We start from the raw sequence: 26,225 nt of genomic DNA, 5'->3' as shown, positions 1-26,225 counted from the left end.
CATTCGAATAAGGTAAGAAATACAGGGATTTCAAAATGCCTCGCTATGTTCTTTGTTGCTGACATACTACATGGTCTAAATTTTCTGGTTTCTAGGACTCAGCTTCATGCTTTTGTTTATGCTCTGGGATTTGTCATAATTCTAAAACTGAATATAATATTTTTTTTGTTACTCACATACATTTTTATATTTCTATAAACTTACCTAAGAATTTCAGCTCATTCATTCAACAGGCAGTTACTTAAATGACAAACAAAAGATTTAGAGAAGCTTGATTTATACTTTGAATGGCACAGATAATGGAAAAGCCAACTGACTACAGTATGTTATTAAATATACTGTGACTAGATTCACCACCTCAAAACACTGATGTCACCCTGAAAACACACCCTTGACAGTCATCCGTATCAGCAGCACCAATAGAATTTTTCATTAAATTATTACGCCCACTCTCTTATAAGCAAAATTTCGCTAAGGTTTTAGAGTCTACAAGTGAGACAGCTGCTTGAAAGTATGGAAAAAGTTCAATCAAACTTTAAGAAATGTTTAGAAAAAGTTAAACCAAACCTATTTCCTTTACTCAGTTAATATAATGCTTTTGCTTTTTCCTTCTTTATAAGGAGAGCCTTCAGCAGTATAAAAATTCATTATTACTTCACATTGGTCTCTTTGATTATTCAAATATTAATCTGCAAGGGAACCAGCCAGAAAGTGTTCATGTTGATCAAACCTTGGATCCAAATGCAACGGACCAGTGGTTATTAAAAACTAGTGGAAGCTTAATTGCATAGCCACCTCACTCCAGCAAAAACCAAAACACACAAACAAAAACAAGGCAGAAAAGGCCCACAGAATTAAATTCTAAGCATTTGAATCCTGCAGTATCAAACTAACTTTAATAAGAAAGATTAATGCTTTCTTTAAGTCTATCCAGGTAGAAACAATACTTTTCTGATCACTAACAAGAAATTAATGACTAGAATCTTGTGTCTGGTGTCTCAGTTTAACATTGTTAATTGTTTAGTCAGCCATCAAACATATATAAACACATAGAAAAGTTTCCAAAGTTGCATAAGAATGGTGTTTGAGATCAATTCTCATAGTAATTTATCGGCTCAAATATATTGATACTTTGATTTCCAATTCACATAGTAGGCAGAACTAGCAGCCACTTGCCAATGTGAAGGGAAATCACAGGAGAGGATAAGGACTTAGAGAGGTGTGAAAAAGAAATTTTATAATTTATCAAAACAAAACATTATGAACAAAAACCTTACTGAATAAACCCAGGTCCCTGCCACCAAGGAGTGTACACTCTCCAGAAAATTGTGAATGAGTAACTGAAATCATTTTCATTCATAGACTCTTTTAAAAAAAGAAATACCGTAGGCAGCCATAAATATAGTCATGTCACTTTTTTAAAAAATAAATTTATTTATTTATTTTTGGCTGTGTTGGGTCTTCATTACTGCGTGTGGGCTTTCTCTAGTTGCCGCGAGTGGGGGTTACTCTCTGTTGCAGTGCACGGGGTTCTCATTGCGGTGGCTTCTCTCATTGTGGAGCACGGGCTATAGGCACGCGGGTTCAGTAGTTGCGGCACTCGGGCACAGTACTTGTGGCTTACGGGCTCTAGAGCACAGGCTCAGTAGCTGTGGCACACAGACTTATTTGCTCCGCAGCATGTGGGATCTTCCCGGACCATGGATCGAACCCGTGTCCCCTGCGTTGGCAGGCAGATTCTCAACCACCGCCCAACCAGGGAAGCCCCATGTCACTGTTCTGATACTTCTTTTTCTTTCTGTTTTATGTTGTACAAGAGGATATTAATTAGCTTAATTAGATGGTATTGAAAACAAACAGAAATTTCGTTTGAGAATAATTACAAAGCAATGTCTCCTTCTTTCCTTTGTTTCCTAAAGGTCAGTGTGACCCTGAGACTGAACTAAATATAGTCCAGTCCTTATCCAAGAGGAATGCTCATCAGATTTTATAGAATTACTTGAAATGCAACTCATCACTCTGTGCTGAATACAGCAACATTTTGATAAAACGAAACTATCAGAATAAAAGAGAATTTGGAACTAGTGAACTTCAAAGAGAACATATTACTTTCAAAATTTGATCATTTTGAAATTAATGCTACCTAATGCAAGCATTATTGTCTTAAAATGATTATTGAGATATTTCATACCTTTAATGAAGAAAATTGAGAAATTTCATAAATAATAAAGCTAGTGTGCTGTGATTTTGAAGGCACAAAGAGCGAATGATTTGAGTTGCAGCGTTTTATTATGTAAAATAAGCGTCAATATCATTGATTTGAGTTATACGGGTTTACTATGTAAAACAGGTGTCAGTATCATTATTACTTCACTTTCCAGGATACTTTATAAGCTCTTAATATAATTTAGTTTAGTGGAGTGCACAGCAAAACAAGTAGTATTCTCTGTTACTACATAACTAATCTTTGCAACAGCTGTGCATTTACCACTCTCAGCTGCCCCAGTTACATTAATCATCCTTTTAACAGCCTGACACCTGTCTCTTATTATATTTGAGAACAACTGTTAATTTCTTTAAATTTTCCCATCCTTCTTAGTGCCTTTGCACTGCTTTATTTCTCTAATGCACATTTACATGGTCTGTTATATTAATTCTCTCATTTAATCTTGAGAATTTAAAAATTATTAGGAAGTTAATTGTGCAGGGATCAGAGGTTTTGCTCACTTACAGCATAACGCTGTTAAATGACACAGTTTGTTCCAGCTTCTTGCTGACACTGCAAGGGATTGTCTAGAACAAAGGGTTCAATTACTTTCACAGTGCTAATCATATATCATTATGTAGAGGCATGGATCCTTAATTCCCAAGCCAGCGCCGGAAGCAGTGTGGCAGCAATAAAGGACACATTCCAAATTCCTCTGTCCACTGCAGCATGCAGGTAATAACTGAAGAATAAAACAAGTATGTCTCCTTGGCTATGCTCTTTACTAATTTGAATGTTTGATGCCCACAATGAATCATGTTCCATTAATTTTTATTCACCCGCACAAGATTTTTGTCAGAATTGATTTAAGATGCATCGTTCAAGGCCAAATATATATTTACACTTTTTTCTTTGAGAACTTTTCCTCCATGATTTAGGAAACACTTTCTGGTCCTTTGTAACTTTTCATGGTACAAATAAAAGTCAGGAAATAACACTGACTTTTGAGTCTCACAGGTAAAGAATTCCTCAGCCTTAACAAAGCCTGAGTGCCCCTTCTCCCCACACACTTTTAGACACAGAGGTTAATGTGTAATCCAGACCATTCTCTTGTTCAGCTATCCCAAGGTCAACAAAGAAACTGAATCAGAGAGAAGAATATTTTGTTTGTTTCATGGGCAGGGCAATGGCTTATGAAATCTCAGAGCAGGGTGTAACCTCATTAAGATAAATGTAAAAATAACTCACCAGTCATAAGTTATGGAAACAGGAAATCAACGCCTGTGTTTTACAACAAAGGCACTCTTACATTTCCGGCATAAAAAAAGCTTCTGTTACCATTTTCTTTCCTCTCCTCCTATCCTCTCTGTTTGCCTGGGCAGGAAACTTGGCTGACTCTTGCTCATGTTGTCTACTGCCCTTTTGTTCTATCCTCTGCCCAGCCGTGGTGGGAGGAGGCTGATAAATTTCCCCCGTCCCCCCGTGAGTCGGATGAGTAACTTCCAAATCTGGGAGAGTTACAGTCAAATTGCCTTTTGGAAGAGAAACATGGGCAGTGAGCGCAGTCCTTACTGTTAAAGGCTTTTTTCTTGCTAAAACAGCTCAGGATCTTATCACCTATTTTTTTACCTGATGTTTTGCAGGCTCCACGTAACTAAGAGCATTAGAGATGTTCTACGGTTGCAAGCACATCATTTTTATTTACAGAAAATAACTCCAAAAGGAGTTTTGTATTGTAATCACTTCAATCAAGTAGCAAGATTGGCAAGTTGTAAGCTTGAAATTGTTCCATTGTATTTATTTTGCTTGATTTCCCCCCAGATTGATTTTCTCTTTCTTTCTCTCTTCCTCTCTCCCTTCCTCCTTCCCATCTTCTTTAATTTCTTCTTTCCTTTTGGTAAGTTACTCTGTGCCCTAGGTATTCCGCGTACCTAGCTCCTACACCTGGACTTCAGTCGATATTCAGCTAATATTTCTTCTGTGTCTCTTTTATAAATCACCTGTAAATATAGCTCAGTATTATGTAATCTATATTTTAAATGTCTTTTATTTTACACAAGTCGAACCTAAGACATTGGAGTTTTCTGTTTTTCAGTCCCTTCCACAGCATAATGTTGAAACTAAACATGCACTCTGCTTCATATAACTGGGAACTAGTATTTTTGGCATACATAGTCATTTCTATAGATATAGCAGATTCTTTTTAGGGTTAACTGGTAATCTGTTGCCTTTATCTGTTATGTAATCCACCTTGACGACTGTGAGACACAGCTTACAAAAGTATCACTGTGCTACTTTGTAAATATTTAATAACGTGACCGTTCTTCCAAGTTTAGGTAATCAGAGCACATAACCCAATCAGGTTGAATGCAACCAGACAGGGAAAAGCCTGGGACTGGAGAATTGGCAACTGTAATTAATCATTAATTGACTTATGTATACCTGGGATAGGTCAAAGTAGTGATGATTATTAACCTTGGTTACAATTTAAATGGCCTAGGGATCTTTTAACAAATACCAACATCACGCCAATGGAATCCGAGGTGGGGCCTGGGCACCTGTATTTTAAAAAGCATCCTAAGTGATTCTGATGCAAGCGAACCTAAGAATCCTTGGGTTTGAATCTCTTAGTAATATCAATGAAAAAACAAAACGGTTTGGGGTCATTTTAACCAGGTCATCAACTGTTGTTCCTACATGCTCCTGACCCTCTTACTGCTCTTTTTTCACTTTAACCCTTTCCTATTTATGAAAATATAAAAAGTTTGGGTTGGAGTCATAGTCCTGCCAAATCAAAATTTGCTTTGCATATATTAGCTAAGGCCTGGTTACCCTCTTGACATCAGTCTCCATTTCAGAAGGTATTTCAAATTAGCTTTCTTAAATATGTCATGATCTCATTTGAAAAACTGTCATTCTGAAGTTTATGTTGTAAAAATTTGTTTACATTTTTATATATTTTTTTAAGTCACTGAATTCCATGGTTTTACTCTTTGAACTAATGCTTTCTCTTGTTTTTCCAAAAGTCACTGCCTTCAAAATTCAGACATCCCTTTAATTCTAATACAAAAGGATTTTGTAATAAACATCATGTTCAAGTTTATAATTTTATAGGCTGATTATTAATGGCACTCATGTATATTATTGGGTGTGTTCCAACTTCGTTGTTTGCTGGTTTTTAAATAAAACCATATCTTATATAAAAATGTCAAATTTTGTAACTTTGAAGCTTTTTCATGTAAATATAGTCACAAACCAGAACATACACTCTTAGTTCATGTATCTTGATTATTAAAAAAAAGTCACATTAAATATATTCATTTTTACTTTTCTTTCCTAATCCTCAAGAATGCTTTTCTTTTTCTTTGTGTGGCAATCTCCAATCCTTTTTGTCTTCTAGATTCTGGATTTGTTTTTTTTCATCCGTTGTACTTTATGAATGGCCAGTGTCTGGCACATGTACCATATATTGATTAGTTCTTGCTGCAAAACAAATTACCCAGAAGTTCCATGGCTTAAAACAACAGTCGTTTGTAACTGTTCTTGTCTCTCTGAAGGTTGGCAGAAGTTCAGCTGATGTAGGCTGGGCTCAGCTTTGTGACTTTACTTCTCTGTGCAGATTTATGGGATGCCTGTGGCAGCTCTTCTTCAGGCTGTGGCGACCAGGATGGTTTCCTATCATGTATGTCTCATCCTTCTGATATGACCACAGCACCACTTGAGGTATGTTTTTTTTTTTAATAAATCTATTTTATTTTTATTTATTTATTTTTGGCTGCATTGGGTCTTCATTGCTGCGCCTGGGCTTTCTCTAGTTGTGGCGAGCGTGGGCTTCTTATTGCGGTGGCTTCTCTTGTTGCAGACCAAGGGCCCTAGGGTGTGCGGGCTTCAGTAGTTGTGGTACGTGGGCTTCAGTAGTTGTGACGCACGGGCTCAGTTGCTCCACGGCATGTGGGATCTTCCTGGACCGGGGCTCGAACCCATGTCCCTTGCGTTGGCAGGCGGATTCTTAACCACTGCGCCACCAGGGAAGCCCGAGGTATATTCTTCTCATGAAAACGGCAGAGAGCAAGTGGAAACACAGGAGGACATTAAGGTCTTGGTTCAGAAATTGCTTACTTCTACCCACATGCCATTGACTGAAACAAGTTACAGAGCCAACCCCAAGTCAAAGGGTAGAAAAGTCTACTCTGTCCTTCCTGAGGTCATGCAAAAGTATGGATGCAGAAAGAGGGCTGGAATTGGGGCAATAAGTCAATCCATGATACAGCAATACTTCTCATTCTTGTGCTCTTGGCTGATGTCATTTACCTGTTAAATCAGTCTTTCCTATTGAGCTAAGATTGGTCTCAGAATTGTTCTATGAAGCTATGCAAAATTGATTCCCTAATAGAGTAGGAACTCTTTTCCCTTCCTTATCTAGTGTTTGCTTTCTTCATGTTGATTGTTTCTTTCTCCTTTATATTAATTAAAATTTGGTCTAGATTGGCTGACCAGTATAAAGCATTAGTTACTCAACATATTTTTATTTAACAAATAGTTCATTTTTGCCTTCTGTTAGGACAAGACTGCAGTGAGGGATGATACTTCTCTGCCCTCATAAGGGCAAATGTGTGGCCATTGACTTACGTTCCTAATGGAATGTGAGGAGAAGTGACCCATGTTTCTTCCAGGATGAATCCTTTAATTTTGAGACTCTTCAGTGCTTTTACCCTTGCCATGTGGTCATGGAAGCAAATATTGATCTGGAGACCCTGGGTCATTACATAGAAAACAGATTCCCCTTAAGCATCAGCCAGGCTCACCATCTATTTGCTTAAGTGAGGAATAAAACTTTTTTAGGTCACCGAGATTTTGGGACTTTGTGTTACCCCAAAACTTAACCTATTGTGAACAAACTGTGTTTTCCCAAAACTGAAGCTGAAGATAAAGATATGTATAAATGAATGCAATTCACTGGAGCCAATTCACAATTTTAGATGAACAAGAACAATATAATCATAGAGATCTAGGAAAAGAAGACCTCAGCAGACAAATGTGAGTGATTTTCAATAATTCGTTTTCTTATCATGGGTAGCAACTCAAATTGATGGCCTTTGAAAGAGCTCTCATGCTGATCACTATATCTACCCAAGTAGGAGAGAATTAAACAAAACAAAACAAAAAAAACTAAGTGAGAAAAGGAGAGGCTTAAAAACACCAAACAAAGGGGGTATCCTTAGCAAACTTTCCTTTTCTGCTGTCACTCACACCTGACTGAACTGATGTTTGTATATGGGGGTATTGATTGGGAAGGTATCTTTGAAGAAGTTGTCTATTCAGCCTTTGTTTTACATCAGGCTAATCTTGGACTGAAATTTAAGACGCTGCTCTTACAACTCTCTGAATTGATTTATCTCTTGCCTGCCCTGCAAAATTGATTTTTGACACTTATTTCGGTATCCTGGAAAGTACAAAGTTGAGACTTTGATATATTTGTGGATAGAGACAGGTAATAATTTTTTTGACATTTGGCAGAGAAGTGTCCTAATTCATAAAATATTTAGGGACATTCTTAAGAATGTTCAGGAACATTGCTTCATTCATAGGGACCCAACCAGTCCCTTGAGAAAGAACTTGAACACTATATATAATTAGGGCTCAGATATATAGAAACAAACTGATAGACTGATGGACCTGGAAGCAAGGATGGATATGAAGAGTTCCTGTTGGAGAGTTACCATGAATGAGAAAGGAATCTGGTAGTGTAGGCCAGAATAAACAGGTAAGGATGGATGTCAAGTGTGGTAGAAGTACTAGGTATAGAATGAAGCAGTGCTTTAATACTCTCAAGCCCAGAAGGTTATCAGTGCTCATGGGCTTTGAGAAGAAAAGGGCTGAGATAAAAACAAAAGCCTAGGGAACTGGAGGCATGGTTCTCCTGTGACTAACCACTGCCCCAGCCCTCAGAGACCTGAAGGTAAGATGTGGGAATCACTTACTTATTTCCTGAGATAAAAAAAAATTACCAGAAACATGACGGTCAGCCTCAGCATAAATATGAAAAAATGAACTATCCCAGTTTACAGAAAGCAAGAACTGAGAACTCAAAGTGCAGAACAACTGTTGGAAACTGATCATATGTGAGACACACCCCTCATGTCAGGACTCCCAATAGGAAAGAGAGTGTACTTTTGGAGCCGTAAAAATGGTAAGGTTTGGGTGCCTAGAATATAACTGAAACTATCTCTGGAAGATGATAAATCTGAAATATATATCTCAATTTTATATGAAATATACATCTTCAATTTCAGTTTAAGATTACCTTGATATAAAAGCAAAGGCTGAGTAGACAACTTCTGTAAAGATACCTTCCCAATCAATACCTCCATATTTAAACCTCAGGGCAAACATTTTAGTGAAACATACATACATACAAAAAGAGGACTAATAATAAATGTAGAACTCAAGGAACTTCCACAAAATGAACAGATCAGTAACCCCAGAACCCAGATCAAGAAACGGAATATTACCAGCATCACTGAAGCCTCTTCATTCACCCTTCCAGTCAATATACCTTCAAGACTGACATAGTGTAGTTTTGCTTGATCTTGAACTTTATATACATGGAACCACACAGTAGACACTTTTTGTATCTGGCTTCTTTGACTCAACATTTTATGTCTGAGATTTATTCCTGTTGAATGTAGTTTTAATTTGTTAATTTCTTATTGCCCTATAATAATCCACAGCATGAATATAGCACAATTTATTTATCCATTCTACTGATGACGGATTTTTTTTCCAGTTTGAATTTACTAGGAATAGTGCTAATGTGAACCTTCTAGCATATGTGTTTTGATGAGCATTTGTACAAATTTCTGTTCTTTGTATAACTAGGCATGAAATTACAGGGTCATAAGAGGATGCATATATATAGCTTACTGTAATGAACAGTTTTCCACACTGGTTGTACCAATTTACATTTCCATCGACAGTATATGAAAGTTACACTTGTTCCATGTCATTACTAACACTTGATACCGTCTTTTGTTTTTTCATTTTAGCCATTCCCGTGTAATTATAATAGCCTCTCACTGTGGTTTTAAATTGAATTTCACTGATGACTAATGATGTTGAGCACTTTTTCATATGTTATTAGACATCTTGATATATTTTTAATGAACTGGTTCCTGTTCAATTTTTTTGGTGGCTTTTTTCCTATTAGTTTGTCTTTTTCTCATTGATATGTCTTTGATAATTATTTCTTATGTCAGAACATATTCTGAATTATTTCAATATTTTAAAGTTTGTTTTCATTATGGCCCAGATTATGGTCAGTTTTGGTAAATAGCCCATAAATATTTGAAACAAATGTTAATTCTATCACTCTAGCACATTTTACATATGCTAATTAGGTAAAGTTTGTTAATTCTAGATATTTTATATCTTTACTATTTTTGGATGATTTATCTGCCAGCTATCTAGAGGCCTGTGTTAAAATCTTCATATATGATTGGGGATGCGCATTTTCTTTATTTCTGTCAAATTTTGCTTATATTTTTTGAAGCTATGTTTTTGGATACACATAGATTTAGGATTGTGATATCTTTCTCTTGATTGGTCTCTTTAGCATTATGAAATATGCCTTTTTATCTGTGGGAATCCTTCTTACCTTAACATCTAATTTAACTTCTACTGATAGAACTGCACTATCTATGTGTCTATCATCTATCAAGTATTATTATTAGCATGGTACAGGTTTTCCTATCCTTCTTTTCTCAAACTTTCTGTGCTCTTGTATTTAAAGTGTGTTTTTCTTTTTATAAGTACTATATAGTTGGATGTAAGCAGCCTGTAGTTTGCCTTTTATTTGGAGTATTTAGTCCAAATTCATTTAATGTAATATTGATGCAGTTGAGTTTATAGATATCATTGTATTATTTGTTATCTTTTTGGCCCACCTGTATTGTTATGTTTTCTTTACTTCTTTGCTTTTAATTTGAATAAAAAAATATAATTTTTTATTATTTAAATTTTCTCTTCTAAGAACAATGTGGTAGCTGCTAGCTGCAGGTGGCAATTTAAATAAAATAAAAATTTTAGTTCCTCAGTCATACTAGCCACATTTCAAGTGGATAATCATCTCATATGGCTAATGGTTAAGATATTGTCAGTACAGATATAGGACATTTCTCTCATTTCAGAAAAATCTATTATACAGTATGGTTCTAGAGGGTGCTACCTGCATCTTTATTAGACTCTACGTTAAATTATTATTATTTTTTTTACATCTTTATTGGAGTATAATTGCTTTACAATGGTGTGTTAATTTCTGCTTTATAACAAAGTGAATCAGTTATACATATACATATGTTCCCATATCTCTTCCCTCTTGCATCTCCCTCCCTCCCACCCTCCCTATCCCACCCCTCTAGGTGGTCACAAAGCACCCAGCTGATCTCCCTGTGCTATGCAGCTGATTCCCACTAGCTACCTATTTTACGTTTGGTAGTGTATATATGTCCATGCCACTCTCTCCCATTGTCACAGCTTACCCTTCCCCCTCCCCATGTCCTCAAGTCCATTCTCTAGTAGGTCTGTCTTTATTCCCATCTTACCCCTAGGTTCTTCATGACATTTTTTTTCTTAGATTCCATATATATGTGTTAGCATATGGTATTTGTCTTTCTCTTTCTGACTTACTTCACTCTGTATGACAGACTCTAGGTCCATCCACCTCGCTACAAATAACTTAATTTCGTTTCCTTTTATGGCTGAGTAATATTCCATTGTATATATGTGCCACATCTTCTTTATCCATTCATCTGATGATAGACACTTAGGTTGCTTCCATCTCCTGGCTATTGTAAATAGAGCTGCAATGAACATTTTGGTACATGACTCTTTTTGAATTATGGTTTTCTCAGGGTATATGCCCAGTAGTGGGATTCCTGGGTCATATGGCAGTTCTATTTGCAGTTTTTTAAGGAACCTCCATACTGTTCTCCATAGTGGCTATACCAATTCACATTCCCACCAGCAGTGCAAGAGTGTTCCCTTTTCTCCACACCCTCTCCAGCATTTATTGTTTCTAGATTTTTTGATGATGGCCATTCTGACCAGTCTGAGATGATATCTTATTGTAGTTTTCATTTGCATTTCTCTAATGATTAATGATGTTGAGCATTCTTTCATGTGTTTGTTGGCAAACTGTATATCTTCTTTGGAGAAATGTCTGTTTAGGTCTTCTGCCCATTGTTGGATTGGGTTATTTGTTTTTTTGTTATTGAGCTGCATGAGCTGCTTGTAAATTTTGGAGATTAATCCTTTGTCAGTTGCTTCATGTGCAAACATTTTCTCCCATTCTGAGGGTTGTCTTTTGGTCTTGTTTATGGTTTCCTTTGCTGTGCAAAAGCTTTGAAGTTTCATTAGGTCCCATTTGTTTATTTTTGTTTTTATTTCCATTTCTCTAGGAGGTGGGTCAAAAAGGATCTTGCTGTGATTTATGTCATAGAGTGTTCTACCCATGTTTTATTGATATGTATGTTCCTATTCCCATTTTCTTAATTGTTTTGGGTTTTTTATTGTAGGTCTTTTCCTTCCCTTGTGTTTCTTGCCTAGAGAAGTTCTTTTAGCATTTGTTGTAAAGATGGTTTTGTGGTGCTGAACTCTCTCAGCTTTTGCTTGTCTGTTAAGGTTTTAATTTCTCCATCAAATCTGAATGAGATCCTTGCTGGGTAGAGTAATCTTGGTTGCAGGCTTTTCTCCTTCATCACTTTAAATATGTCTTGCCAGTCCCTTCTGGCTTGCAGAGTTTCTGCTGAGAGATCAGCTGTTAACCTTATGGGGATTCCCTTGTGTGTTATTTGTTGTTTTTCCCTTGCTGCTTTTAATATGTTTTCTTTGTATTTAATTTTTGACAGTTTGCTCCATATGTGTCTTGGTGTGTTTCTCCTTGGATTTATCCTGTATGGGACTCTCTGTGCTTCCTGGACTTCATTAACTATTTCCTTTCCCATATTAGGGAAGTTTTCAACTATCATCTCTTCATATATTTTCTCAGTCCCTTTCTTTTAGTCTTCTTCTTCTGGAACCCCTTTAATTCAAATGTTGGTGCATTTAATGTTGTCCCAGAGGTCTCTGAGACTGTCCTCACTTCTTTTCATTCTTTTTTCTTTAGTCTGCTCTGAAGTAGTTATTTCCACTATTTTATCTTCCAGGTCACTTATCTGTTCTTCTGCCTTAGTTATTCTGCTATTGATCCCATCTAGAGTATTTTTAATTTCATTTATTGTGTTGTTCATCGTTGTTTGTTTCATCTTTAGTTCTTCTAGGTCCTTGTTAAATGTTTCTTGCATTTTGTCTATTCTATTTCCAAGATTTTGGATCATCTTTACTATCATTATTCTGAATTCTTTTTCAGGTAGACTGCCTATTTCCTCCTCATTTGTTAGGTCTGGTGGGTTTTTATCTTGCTCCTTCATCTGATGTGTGTTTTTCTGTCTTCTCATTTTGTTTATCTTACTGTGTTTGGGGTCTCCTTTTTGCAGGCTGCAGGTTCGTAGTTCCCATTGTTTTTGGTGTCTGTCCCCAGTGGCTAAAGTTGGTTCAGTGGGTTGTGTAGGCATCCTCATGGAGGGGACTAGTGCTTGTGTTCTGGTGGATGAGGCTGGATCTTGTCTTTCTGGTGGGCAGGTCCACGTCTGGTGGTGTGTTTTGGGGTGTCTGTGGCCTTATTATGATTTTAGGCAGCCTCTCTGCTAATGGGTGGGGTTGTGTTCCTGTCTTGCTAGTTGTTTGGCATAGGGTGTCCAGCACTGTAGCTTGCTGGTCGTTGAGTGAAGCTGGGTGTTGGTGTTGAGATGGAGATCTCTGGGAGATTTTTGCCGTTTGATATTACGTGGAGCTGGGAGGTCTCTTGTGGACCAGCGTCCTGAAGTTGGCTCTCCCACCTCAGAGGCACAGCACTGACTCCTGGCTGCAGCACCAAGAAACTTTCATCCACACGGCTCCTCAATTTGGGATGATTCGTTGTCTATTCATGTATTCCACCGATGCAGGGTACATCAAGTTGACTGTGGAGAATTTTTTTTTTTTTTTTTGCGGTACGCGGACCTCCCACTGTTGTGGCTTCTCTCGCTGCGGAGCACAGGCTCCGGATGCGCAGGCTCAGCGGCCATGGCTCACGGGAGCCAGCATGTGGGATTTTCCCGGACTCGGGCACGAACCCGTGGCTGCTGCATCGGCAGGCGGACTTTCAACCACTGTGCCAACAGGAAAGCCCTGACTACGGAGATTTAATCCGCTTCTTCTGAGGCTGCTGGGAGGGATTTCCCTTTCTCTTCTCTGTTCGCACAGCTCCCGGGGCTCAGCTTTGGATTTGGCCCCGCCTCTGCGTATACGTCACTGGAGGGCGTCTGTTCTTCGCTCAGACAGGACGGGGTTAAAGGAGCCGCTGACTCGGGGGCTCTGGCTCACTCAGGCCGGGGGGGGGGGGGGGAGGGAGGGGCACGTAGGCAGGGCGGGGCCTGCGTTGCCAGAGGCCAGCGTGACGTTGCAGCAGCCTGAGGTGCGCCGTGCGTTCTCCCGGGGAAGTTGTCTCTGGGTCCCGGGACCCTGGCAGTGGCGGGCTGCACAGGCTCCCCAGAAAGGAGGTGTGGAGAGTGACCTGTGCTCGCACACAGCCTTCTTGGCGGCAGCAGCAGCAGCCTTAGCGTCTCATGCCCGTCTCGGGCTCGCGCTGTTAGCCACGGCTCGCGCCCGTCTCTGGAGCTCCTTTAAGCAGCGCTCTGAATCCCCTCTCCTCGCGCACCAGGAAACAAAGAGGGAAGAAAAAGTCTCTTGCCTCTTCGGCAGCTCCAGACTTTTTCCCGGACTTCCTCCCGGTTAGCCGTGGTGCACTAACCCCCTGCAGGCTGTGTTCACGCCGCCAGTCCTCTCCCTGCGTTCCAACCTCCGAAGCCCAAGCCTCAGCTCCCAGCCCCGCCCGCCCCGGCAGGTGAGCAGACAAGCCTCTCGGGCAGGTGAGTGCCGGTCGGCCCTGATCCTCTGTTCGGGAATCTCTCTGATTTGCCCTCCGCACCCCTGTTGCTGTGCTCTCCTCCGTGGCTCCAAAGCTTCCCCCCTCCGCCACCCGCAGTCTCCACCCGCGAAGGGGCTTCCTAGGGTGTGGAAACCTCTCCTCCTTCACAGCTCCTTCCCACTGGTGCAGGTCCCATCCCTATTCTTTTGTCTCCGTTTATTCTTTTTTCTTTTGCCCTACCCAGGTACGTGGGGAGTTTCTTGCCTTTTGGGAGGTCTGAGGTCTTCTGCCAGCGTTCAGTAGGTGTTCTGTAGTTGTTCCACGTGTAGATGTATTTCTGATGTATCTGTGGGGAGGAAGGTGATCTCCGCGTCTTTCTCTTCTGCCATCTTCCCCCTCTCTCTCCTAAATTATTATTTTTACCACTTGCCTGATAATGCTAGAATTTTAGAATACTCTCTTGTTTTTTTAACATCTTTATTGGAGTATAATTGCTTTACAATGGTGTGTTAGTTTCTGCTTTATAACAAAGTAAATCAGCTACACGTGTATGTATATCTCCATATCTCCTCCCTCTTGCATCTCCCTCCCACCCTCCCTATCCCACCCTTCTAGGTGGTCACAAAGCACCGAGCTGATCTCCCTGTGCTATGCAGCTGCTTCCCATTAGCTATCTATTTTGCATTTGGTAGTATATATAAGTCCATGCCACTCTCTCACTTCGTCCAATTTACCCTTCCCCCTCCCCTCCCTGTGTCCTCAAGCCCATTCTCTACGTCTGTGTCTTTATTCCTGTCCTGCCCCTAGGTTCTTCATAACCACTTTTTTTTTTTAGATTCTATAGATATGTGTTAGCATACAGTATTTGTTTTTCTCTTTCTGACTTCACTAGGTCCATCCACCTCACTACAAATAACTCAATTTCGTTTCTTTTTATAGCTGAGTAATATTCCATTGCATATTTGTGCCACATATTCTTTATCCATTCATCTGTCAGTATACACTTAGGTTGCTTCCATGTCCTGGCTATTGTAAATAGAGCTGCAATGAACATTTTGGTACATGACTCTTTTTGAATTATGGTTTTCTCAGGGCATATGCCCAGTAGTAGGATTGCTGGTTCCTATGGTAATTCTGTCTTTAGTTTTTAAAGAACCTCCATACTGTTCTCCATAGTGGCTGTACCAATTTACATTCCCACCAACAATGCAAGGGGGGGGGGGGTCCCTTTTTTTCCACACGTGTCTCGTATTTACTGTTTGTAGATTTTTTGATGATGGCCATTCTGACTGGTGTGAGGTGATACATCTTTGTAGTTTTGATTTGCATTTCTCTAATGATTAATGATGTTGAGCATCCTTTCATGTGTTTGTTGGCAATCTGTATATCTTCTTTGGAGAAATGTCTATTTAGGTCCTCTGCCCATTTTTCGATTGGGTTGTTTGTTTTTTTGATATTGAGCTGCTTGAGCTGCTTGTAAATTTTGGAGATTAATCCTTTGTCAGTTGCTTCATTTGCAAATATTTTCTCCCATTCTGAGGGTTGTCTTTTTGTTTTGTTTATGGTTTCCTCTAATTCTGCCTTTTTAACGCCTGTCCCCTTCTGTGATTTTCAAACAGGAATATGAGGACATCCATGGACAGTGACATCATACCAGGTAATATATATTCTAATCATTTTTGTTGTTGTTGCTTCTTTTTCAATCTTTGTGCAAAACTAATTACTAGAGATTGATTCATGAAAAATAACTAAATGGTTCAGTTTGTACAATGAGTAAATAGAAAACATAAAAATCCTGATATTCTTTTCAGGTGATATCACTTCAAAGTGATCTGATAAATAGGATTTTTATAATCTTTTTTTTCAGTTTTTGAGGTTAAATAGTAAAAATTTAAGAGAGACAATTATTTAATTTTATGAAGATCTTAACGTGGCAAGTTTAAAATTTTAATTCACTTTCTTGGTGTTATCACAAAGTACTTTGTTTCAAGACAGCATCATGTAGTTCTGAACTATTTTTTCTTTTTCCTAAAATTATTTCAGTAAAAATTCCAAATATACAAGGAAAATATTTTACATATAACACAACTTTAATATATATGTATGTGTATATATATGTTACCACATACATACAAGCATACACACACATTACAAATAGAAATGTAAATAATATTCTGTTGAATCTGTAATGGTAGAAAATATAATTTTCAATTATCCAGTATCTTGTCACCTCTTGGGAGAAAAGTGATCTTCATTATGTTGTCAGCTTTCAAAGTTGAGTGAAAGTTTACTGGCTAGTTACAGTGCTTGAGCTCCTGTATAGTAAATTAGGTTCTACAAAGCTCCCATGTATTTACTGGAGTTTAACAAAACTGCATGATTTTGTACTATTTGGGTACCAGCGGGAAGCAACCCCTGGGAGAAGAAATCACAGCTGGGAGCAATTAAGACTGATTAGTTTGTGGCTGAGGAAATCAAAATGGAAAGAAACTTCTCTTCGGGGGGAATTAGGAGCTGCATTCCCGAATTAAGTGCAATTCTCAGAGGAATTTAAGACTGAGGGAAAAATGTGAATTTCAAATATTTGGAGGTTTTCTCAGCTTATTTAACTTCTGCGTAATCACTATGTGTTGACTCTTGGATATTTGAAGGAAAAGAAGTTCAAGTAAATTGACCAACTTTTTACATATTTCCCTTTTTCCACATAGCTGAAGGTTTCTTTAATATTTTCATTTGCCCTTATGGACAGAATATAGATGGTTTCGTAACATTTTACTGTTCATTTTATAGCGATTGGGATAGCTGTGCTTTCTGAGATATTGGCAAAGCATAAATATCACTTCTCTTGAAAAAAATACACATTATTGTGTATGAGATTGGTCTGAATTATCTTTTAGAAACTGTAAAATAGTCCAGTTGAAATTTTAAGTAAGAAATATGTATAAACTTTTTTTTTTTTTTGCGGTACGCGGGCCTCTCACTGCTGTGGCCTCTCCCATTGCGGAGCACAGGCTCCGGACGCACAGGCTCAGCGGCCATGGCTCACGGGCCCAGCCGCTCCGCGGCACGTGGGATCTTCCCGGACCAGGGCACGAACCCGTGTCCCCTCCGTCAGGAGGCGGACTCTCAACCACTGCGCCACCAGGGAAGCCCGTGCAGAAACTTTTTACATAATTCCTGAAACTGCCATCTTGGATAAAAAATTGGTTTCTAAAGAGCTAGTAAGGATGTACTTAATAAAGCAAAAGAAATTAAATATAATAACAGAATGCATAGTCTATACTGGTTTCTTTTCCTTTATATTTGAATTATAGATATGCATTAGAAACATATTTCTTTTGAATAGGCTGAACTGGGTTGCTAACAAATTATAATATAAATTAAATAGAAAGTTGTTTTTCTAGATTTTTAAAAATAATCAGAGATTCATTTATTCTCAATTCTACTTGTTAGTTGGTACTAACCTTGTTTTATGTGGATACCTTTGTTACTGTATTGAACCTTCTATAGCAGAAATATTATGACAATACTAGGATGTTATAAGCAATAATGATTCTATTTTTCTTTCTCTTAACAGATAGAATGGGTTATTTTCATATGTAACCATCTATCTAACATGATATTCATCTGTATCCAGATTTTCAAAATAATCTTTTAAAAATTTTTTCCTCTTGCCTTTCATTCCATCTCTCTCTCTCTCTCTCCCCTCTATCACTATTGGGTGTGTTGAAAATATCACAGATGAGGAGGAAAGTGAAGGCCAATATTTGAAAACATATTCCAAATAATCACTTGGAAGGACTGATGGTACAAAGGGCATAAACAATGTAAGAGAAGGAATGCGTAATTATTAACTACAAAAGATATGGCTTGGTGGGGTGATAAATAACTGAACCAAAAATTGCCTTGAGTTTTATTTCTAGATATACCTCTGTGTCACCTCAGTTAGTTTCCTTTAATTTATTTCACTACTTTAACCACTTTAGAGAATGACTATGCTAGTTCTGGATGATTGGATAACCTTAATGTTATACTTTTAGAAAAAGCTTTATTAAAAATATATTGAGAATCATACATGTTATTTCTGGTTTGGGGAAATTATTAACTAAATTATAGGAAGTCATGGTTCAAAATTCTGCAATCGCTGACCAGAGATATATGAAAAGGGATGGTTATTGCCCCAGTTGATTTTCTCTTTCCTAAACCAGTAGTTCTCCACTTTTTATGTTTTACGTCCCATGAGTTCTTCTATAAAAGAACCCAAGTTTCAACATAAGAAATACAAAAGCTCATTTCCACATTGGACATGCATATATTTGCCTGCATTACAAAGACATTCACAGTAAGATCTACCAACATAAATCACTGCATTAATGTCGGGGGTATATATTCTTGACACTGGAGATTTTATATCTCATAATACTGTTTTTCTCGGGCAGGACAAAATACATTACTATCATTAGTAGTTTAATAGAGCTGCTACCTATGCTGACAAGACACAGTAATAAAAAGGCCAGCACATTGGGAGTGAAGTGGTGTGGAGTCTACAAAGAACCACAGAAACCATTAGAAAGAAAGCCCCGGAAATGAGTTAAGCACAAGTCTCAATTTCCAAGTTTATCCCATATGATCCATAGCAGGTCAGGTCAGCAATATAGTCCTACTTGCAACTGGATGTGGGAGTTAAGTTATCAATAGAAAGAATTCTGGGAACATTTAGGAAAGCGCTTTTTGTCACCAGTGGCCTTCATAGTGGGACACATATAATCTGGGAGTGAAAGAAAACTTTCCAAGGGGTAAGAAAGCCCAGCTGTTTTTTTTTTTTCTTTTTTCTTTTTGCGGTGCGCGGGCCTCTCACTGCCGCAGCCTGTCCCGCTGCGGCGCACAGGCTCCGGACGCGCAGGCTCGGCAGCCATGGCTCACGGGCCCAGCCGCTCCGCGGCATGTGGGAGCTTCCCGGACCGGGGCACGAACCCGGGTCCCCTGCATGGGCAGGCGGACTCTTAACCACTGCGCCACCAGGGAATCCCAAGCCCAGGTGTTTTTAAGGGACAGTTTTCAGATCTTCCACTTTACTATGAACTCTTTCCTAAAATTAGTCTGTGATTGCTTTCACAATAATACTTCTTCCATTTTATCTAAGTAAAGCATCCCTCTTCACCCCAAATCTTACTACAGAGTTTTAGACCCCTTTGGATACTTCTGTGAAAGCTTTAAGGACGGACAAAGCACAAAACCCCTCGGAGATTACCATCTTTCCCTCCTTGTACATATTCTCTTAAGCATAGAGTATGGCATTTAGAAAGCAGGGTATTTTGCTCTGTATGGGATCTTCATGGAATCTTTTGAATTCAGGTGTTTGGTAGCGTTGCACTGTGGGATTAATGGCCACATTTATTCAAAGGTTTTCTTTTTATTTTCATCATCTGTCCTCTTATGAAAAGTGCACTACTTTAGCAGGAGAGTCTCAGGAAAGCACATCTAAACAAATATCAGTATGAAATAGTGAACAGTAAAAATGTTTTTCCCATGTATGTAAAAATAAACCACTCTTTTCCACTATTCTCAATATTCATCCTTGGGAAGGTTTTTAAAAATTACCTTCAAATAACCAAAGCAAACATAGATTATTGACAATGCCTTTTAAATTCTAACTGAAATATTTTCAAGTGCTACCAATTTGTTCATGATTCATTGACTAAAAGTCTAAGGCTAAGATTTTGTTATGATTTCTTTGAGATTCATAATAAGTCATATTATGAAATATTCCAATTATGGCTAAGCCTTATCTTATTTTACCGTCTAATATTTAATATTTTCTGCCATCTATAGACAAAGTCTAAAATCATATAGTAGCTCAGGGATAGATTCACTTTAACAGTATCTATGCCTTTCCATTTCATTGAGTACATTAAAAACATTCAGTCATGATATATATAGTTAAATGGGTTGTTTCTGACTTTGATGCTTGATTATTATTTAATTATTCTACTAAGTTGAATCTAGGACTTTAATACTTGCACATAAACATTTTTCAAAGAATACAGATAAGTTTAATTTTAGCTATTATAGTATATTCATTTATATTATATCTCATTACAAATTAAAGAGAAACTATATTTTTCTACTCATTTTCTAAAGTTATAAATGTGGATAAAATAAATGCATTTTGATCTTTATCAGTTTAATCTTGATGAGACAACCTTTAGTTATCAATATTAAAGGTATTTTATTTCTTATAGAAGGGAAGTGAGATTGTGCCATTCAGGCTATATTGAGAACACTTTTCACAAATAGAATAATCAAAATATGTCAGTTCAAGGTTTGGATGGAAACATACTTAGAGTATATTTTAGAAAATGTGATATTATAAAAAAGTTATTAAAGATATTGTATTGGAAAATATATATTGAAGTGAACTATGTTCGGACTTTTTCCCACCCTTTCTGAGTATTCCAGGTGTGCTGAGGGGTCCCCAAGACCACCCATAGGTTTGGTGGTTTCAGTAGGGAGACTTGCAGGGCTCAGCATATAAGTCAAAAAGAAGTGCTCCCAGCTGAAGGAGTTATGCTCATAATTAATGGTCACTTAAGTCTCGGTAAAGCTTTCCTGACGTACTTCTTACACACTCAGAAGTTAAAATCTAATGTCTGAGCAACAAATCCTTTTGCAGACAGGTGGTTTCAAATTTTCTGCTTTCAAAGCAATTGGAGGACAGAATATTTGAGTTGGTAGCTGATATATTACTTAAATCATTGTTGATATATCATGTGTAAGAGCCCTTTCATTCATTGGTCATTCACTTGTTCAAACATGTATTCAGTAAATATTAATTGAGTTTAAAGTCTGTTAGGAGAAACTGAGTATTACGATGTAGTAAATGATGTGATAGTAGCATGTGTGAGAAATGTGTATTCACAAATTGGGGTCACCTGAATCGGACTGGTGTTCTGGAGGAGGTGGTAGAGAATATGGGAAAGGATGAAGCAAGTTCAGGTTTGCATCTGGCCTGTAAAAGATACGTATTTTACCAGCAACTTACATCCCTAAAGGTTAAAACTTCACAGGAAGTGCCCCTTAGTGGGGGAATGGGTAAGCGAACTGTGGTTCATCCTCACAGTGGAATATTACTGAGCAACAAGCAGGAACAGACACTGATCCATACAGTAACATGAGTGGATCTCAGATGGGCTATGCTCAGTGAAAGAAGCCAGATTGAAAGGTATGCTTCTGTTTATATGGTGTTCTGGAACAGGCAGAATTATTAGGACAGAAAACAGGTTGGTAGTTGCTAAGGGATTCGCATAGGAAGGGCTGACTGCAAAAGGCATGGGGGGATTTCTGGAATGACAGAATTTTCCTGTATCTTGATAGTAGTGATGTCTCAGAACTGTCCGCTACAAAGGGTGATAAGTACCTTAATTTTAAAAAAAGCAAGTAAGAGTTCACATGACCTTAGCTGTATTCCCATAGGTGCAGCTATGCATGTGCACACACACATCCACTCACAAAGCTGTGGGTCACTCGTTCCTTGCCGTTCCTGTTTCCCTGTGAAAGGGTCCCCAGCAGTGCTTCTCAACTGGAGCGCTACTGGATTTTAGGCAGGATGATTGTTCATTGCCTGGGAGTGTAGTGTGCTCTGTAGGATGTTCGGCAACTCTGGCACTCACCCGCTAAATGCCAGGTGCACCTACGTACATTTCCCAAAGTCCTCTGGTAATATGTCTGCACCCCTGCTGAAAACTACATGCCGGACGTTTTTTTCTGGACTCTCTCTATGTAGAAAGGAGTAATTCTCTAGTTTATCAGTGAGGAGGAGGGAGCTGGCATGTTTGCCTCACTCTTTCTTTTTTGTGGGAGAGAACTGCCTACCTATAGAGAAAGTACACTCTAGTCTGCTCTCTTCCATGAGTAGTGGAATTGACTTTGCTTCTGCCACATCTTGGGATTAGGAAGTGTGAAAAGGAAATTCACGTGAGTGTTAGCAGGTCATCTGCCAGCACACCTGCCTTGTGTCCTGTGAGCTAGCTTTTAGCCTTAAGAGAACTGACACTTCAGCCTCCATCAGTCTGATGGCTGTATCTGTCTTATGAGAGTTTGGGAAGGAAGGAGAGGAATGTTATATAGAGACCCCCTGCCCCTGCCTCAAGTTTACGTAACATTCATTAGAAGTATCGAAGGGTTACTACATAGCTTCCAATCTTTAGTTCCTATCATAACACACACACTGAGCATATTAACCCAGACCTTGGAACTCAAAGTAATACTAAGGCACTGAACTTTCTGGAATTAGTTCAATAGCTGTGTATTACAAACTAGCGCCATTTGCGCCTCACAGCACACCAGTTGTTTCTAAGTTCTTTGTCCGCCTTCAAATGTTTCAGGTCAAGGCTAGATAGCAGCAGTGTCTACCGTTGGAACCCAATGTCAGGATCTGTAATTGTGACAGCAACTGATCTACCCTAATTCCTGCACTGCAATTTGTACTCTGCACGCAATATAGATGAAACCACCAGTGTTAGGTGGAGACGAGCTTTCCCTTTGAAGCATGGAACCACTTTAAAAAAACAACAACAACAAGAAAGTCTTTATTTTGTGGGATAATGGAAGTGTCATAACATGGAACATTATCAGATCTTTTTGTCAGTGACTTCAAAAGCTAGACTCACTACCACCTACATCCTGAGGTTGAAAATTCTTGTTTTAAAATAGTATTGATGGCATTCTGAGATGACAGAGGTATGCTAGCCTCTGAAAAAAAATTAAGTAGGCAATTTATTCCTCCTACCTTATCACAGAGCCCTTCCAGCAGTCTCCGGTTAAGCTTCCTTGTTTTCTCTGGTAGAATCCCACTGACTGTAACTAGTTGACTTAATCTAATAAACTATATGGCTAAAGTATCAGTAGGTATTATTTAAATTCCCTACCTTGTTCTGAGTGGTTGACTATGTTTTAATATGTAATATCACCTCTTTCCACTCTTTATCATCTGTTTTTTAAATGGACTTTCAGTGGTTTGGCCAAACCATCTTATTGGGTGGGCTTCAGGCACTAGAGCAGAATTTATGGGAATGATGGGGGGTTCTCAGAGCCCCTCAGATAGCACTGCATAAGCCACTCCTTGCTTTGCAAATACCAGCCTTCAAACTTGCATATTTATCAAATGTGAGAATACTTTGTGTTATCTGATTAGGACTGCTCTACATTGTTTTATTTTGGAGGAGCATTTAATTCAGCAAATGTTTATTGAGCAACTATGATACAATGGGAACAATAATGATGAAACATATACAGTGTAACTCTGTGCCAGGCCTTCTTCTAAGTATTTCTGTGTATTGATTCATTTTAATCCTCACAGTAATGCTATGAGATAATTCCTATTATTAACATTTCCATTCGATCGATGAGGAAACAGGCTCAGAAGGGTTATGTAACCTGCCCAACGTCACACAGCTGGTGAGCGTTGATTTGAGTTTGAACTCTCACGTTAGGCTCAGGTCTCTGCTGTAGAGGTTAATGTTAGAGGAAACTAATGAAGATTCCATTTCAAAGATAATTTTGTGGCTGCATACAACAAAAACAACACACGCACTAAATTTCTCCAGAATGGCTCTAATTATGAGGTGATTGTTTTCTAAAGGGTATTATTTTGTTCATATTTTTAGTTCTTTTTTTCTCAAAGTTAATTATTCTTTCCATAACTTCCTCTAACAATGTTAGTTTTGCATGTAGGCAGAAGCAAACTTTACAGAAATAGAATGTGTAGTTTTATCACAGGACAGTATAACATTTCTGAGTTTTAATTGGTAAATGACTAAAAATCAACTTAGTAGTGGTCTCTTTTCTCTTGGAAAGGAAGCTTTACAAAATAATTAAAAACCTGCATTTAGACTATGTATGCTATTCAAACTGATCAAAAAGCACAAGCAAAATTTGATAACTCTAAGTGTGTTTGTAAAATAGTTTTTAACTTTCTCATGAAGATTTGTTCCTACGGAGTCTATCATGTACTATATCTTCTCACTTTTAACTTATAGTCATTGATGTGCATGTAAACTTTGTAGAATGGCTTTTATAAGTATATTCAAACTGGCCAGGCCTAAACCAATACCCAAACCAGGGATACCAGTGTGCAGGGAGAACTCACTCATAGATCTTATGCCTGCTTATTAGGTTTTGAAAAATGTAGCAATGGAAATAATTTAGGTACCTGAATTTATCAGGCTATCTTTTTTGAAAAAGTTATTTACATCAGTACTATCTTCTGTAGGCATAGAAATATTGTAATTATTCTTTCAGTATTTCATTCTAAATTGACAAATTGCTTAGAAATCTTTTCAGCTCAATAAATAAACAGAAAAGATTAGGGAGGAAATTATTTCAATATTTTATGTTTCTTTTGTTGACTTGAATATACGTCTTCCATTTTGGTTATGAAACATGTCTTTTTATATTAAGCATTCTCCTCAGCGTGGTTGGTGACACCTGGCTCCCTTCCTGGAGGGGGGCTGTGACACTGCCTGCCTTCTGGGAAGGGAGAGAGGGTAGCCCACACTCTTCCATCCCTCACTTTTAAGTCAGCCTCGTAATAAAGAAGGTAAACTTTCTAATGACTTTATAAATAATTAACTTCCATCAACTTTTGTAATTAAAGTAAGCAAATCATTTAATTTTCTGATATAATTTTCTCAATTAAAAAAAAATCAAAAGGTGGTGAAAGATGAAATTTGTATCTCTCTTAGAATCTGGAAGAATATTTCAGTAGTTTTAAAAGTGGAAAAGCTAGTATCAGTAGTGGAACTGCTCTTACCTAGAACTTTGGGTACCTGGGTCTACGTCCCTACCCTTCCACTAATGATCTGAATGGTTTTGTGTAAACCACTTAAACTCCTGGCGCTTGGTCACCTCATTTATCAAAGTAAAGGCTGAAATAGGAAAATAATGAACGGTGTATTTTTAGTCTCTTCTCCATCCTTCACTCTGATTTTACAAAGATGGTTGTTCTTCTCTAGAGAAGTTAATGATGAGTCAGGTCTGGGGGGCCTGGAGTATGGAAAAATGGGGCTGGGAGACCTCTCCAAGCGGAGCTAGTTCAATGAGCACCCACTGCTTTTTTCCAATCTTGTTGTTCTATGAAAAAACAGCAGAATGCTTCCTCCTTACCCTTCAAAGTGCCACACCCACACGTAACAGATAACTGGAGCTCATCAGAGTTCATGCTCTTAGAATTTAACATCTCAACATTAAAATGATGTCAGAGAAAGTGAATCAGTTCTCCCCTGAGCATTGCTTTTTAGGAAATTCTATCAATGTCCCAAATTAATTATATTAAATCACCATTTATCAAAAAAAATCTAAATTTACCTGACACAGATTTCTTTCAGACATATGTCTATTTGCCTGTTTTAAAGGAATTCTTATTATTTTGTATCATTTTATATTTTCTAAAATTTATTTTCTGATGCATATCATGCAGTTCGGACTTAGATTGGGTTGCCTGGAAGCAGACCCCGGGATGAGGCTTTAAGTGAAAGTGATTTATTAGGAAATGTATCCAGGAAAAACACATCGATGAGTGGGGACCTGAAACAGGGACGGGATGGGTGGGGAGGGGAAGGGAGGAATCAAAGCAAGCTTGTGATATCAAGTTAAATCCCACCAAGAGCAACTGCGACCGAATCCAGCAACGTGTATCCAGAGAGAGGCTATGTCAGACTCAGATCTGTCCTAGGCAAGGATGAGGGAGCCGAAGTGTTTCTACACACCTGGTGTCATTGATCGGCTGCCGTGAGGTAGCAGTGGGGCATGTACATTTCTGGGCACTTCCATCTTTCCTGTGCATGGGTGGAAGGGTTTTGGCAATCAGGAAGAACAGGTGTTAGCTTAGGGGATGAAAATGAAAGAAACCAGTGGAGAGATGTGGCGATATGGACCTAGTGCTGACCAGGTCTGCTGCAGAATCCTTTGTAATTGCTCCAGGAGCAATTACCTAATGAAGTAGTTTCCTATAAAGAA

General features: G+C 38.4%; 1 protein-coding gene across 7 annotated transcripts in view; it reads left to right on the top strand.

The window, feature by feature from the left end:
• The first annotated feature begins 3,730 nt into the window (after nucleotides 1–3,730).
• Nucleotides 3,731–26,225, top strand: part of LOC309974752 (uncharacterized protein) — a 157,226-nt gene continuing 134,731 nt past the window's right edge. For 5 of the 7 annotated variants that reach the window (XR_014326902.1, XR_014326903.1, XR_014326904.1 and 2 more), the window contains exons 1-3: nucleotides 3,731–3,977; nucleotides 5,826–5,929; nucleotides 15,830–15,867. Coding sequence is in view for 1 of the 7 variants with exons in the window: in XM_082859488.1 (XP_082715614.1) it covers nucleotides 3,839–3,977; nucleotides 5,826–5,929 (243 nt within the window). In the remaining 6 variants the exon portion in view is untranslated. Of the gene's footprint in view, nucleotides 3,978–5,825; nucleotides 5,930–14,044; nucleotides 14,186–15,829; nucleotides 15,868–26,225 lie in introns of those variants that run through there. The other 2 variants (XR_014326907.1, XM_082859488.1) reach the window with 2 other exon arrangements.

The sequence above is a fragment of the Leucopleurus acutus genome, assembly GCF_964270905.1.
Source record: "Leucopleurus acutus genome assembly, chromosome: 18".
Lineage (NCBI taxonomy): Eukaryota > Metazoa > Chordata > Mammalia > Artiodactyla > Delphinidae > Leucopleurus > Leucopleurus acutus.
Note: the sequence above shows the minus strand (reverse complement) of the source record. Positions and strands in the feature narration are given on the sequence as shown.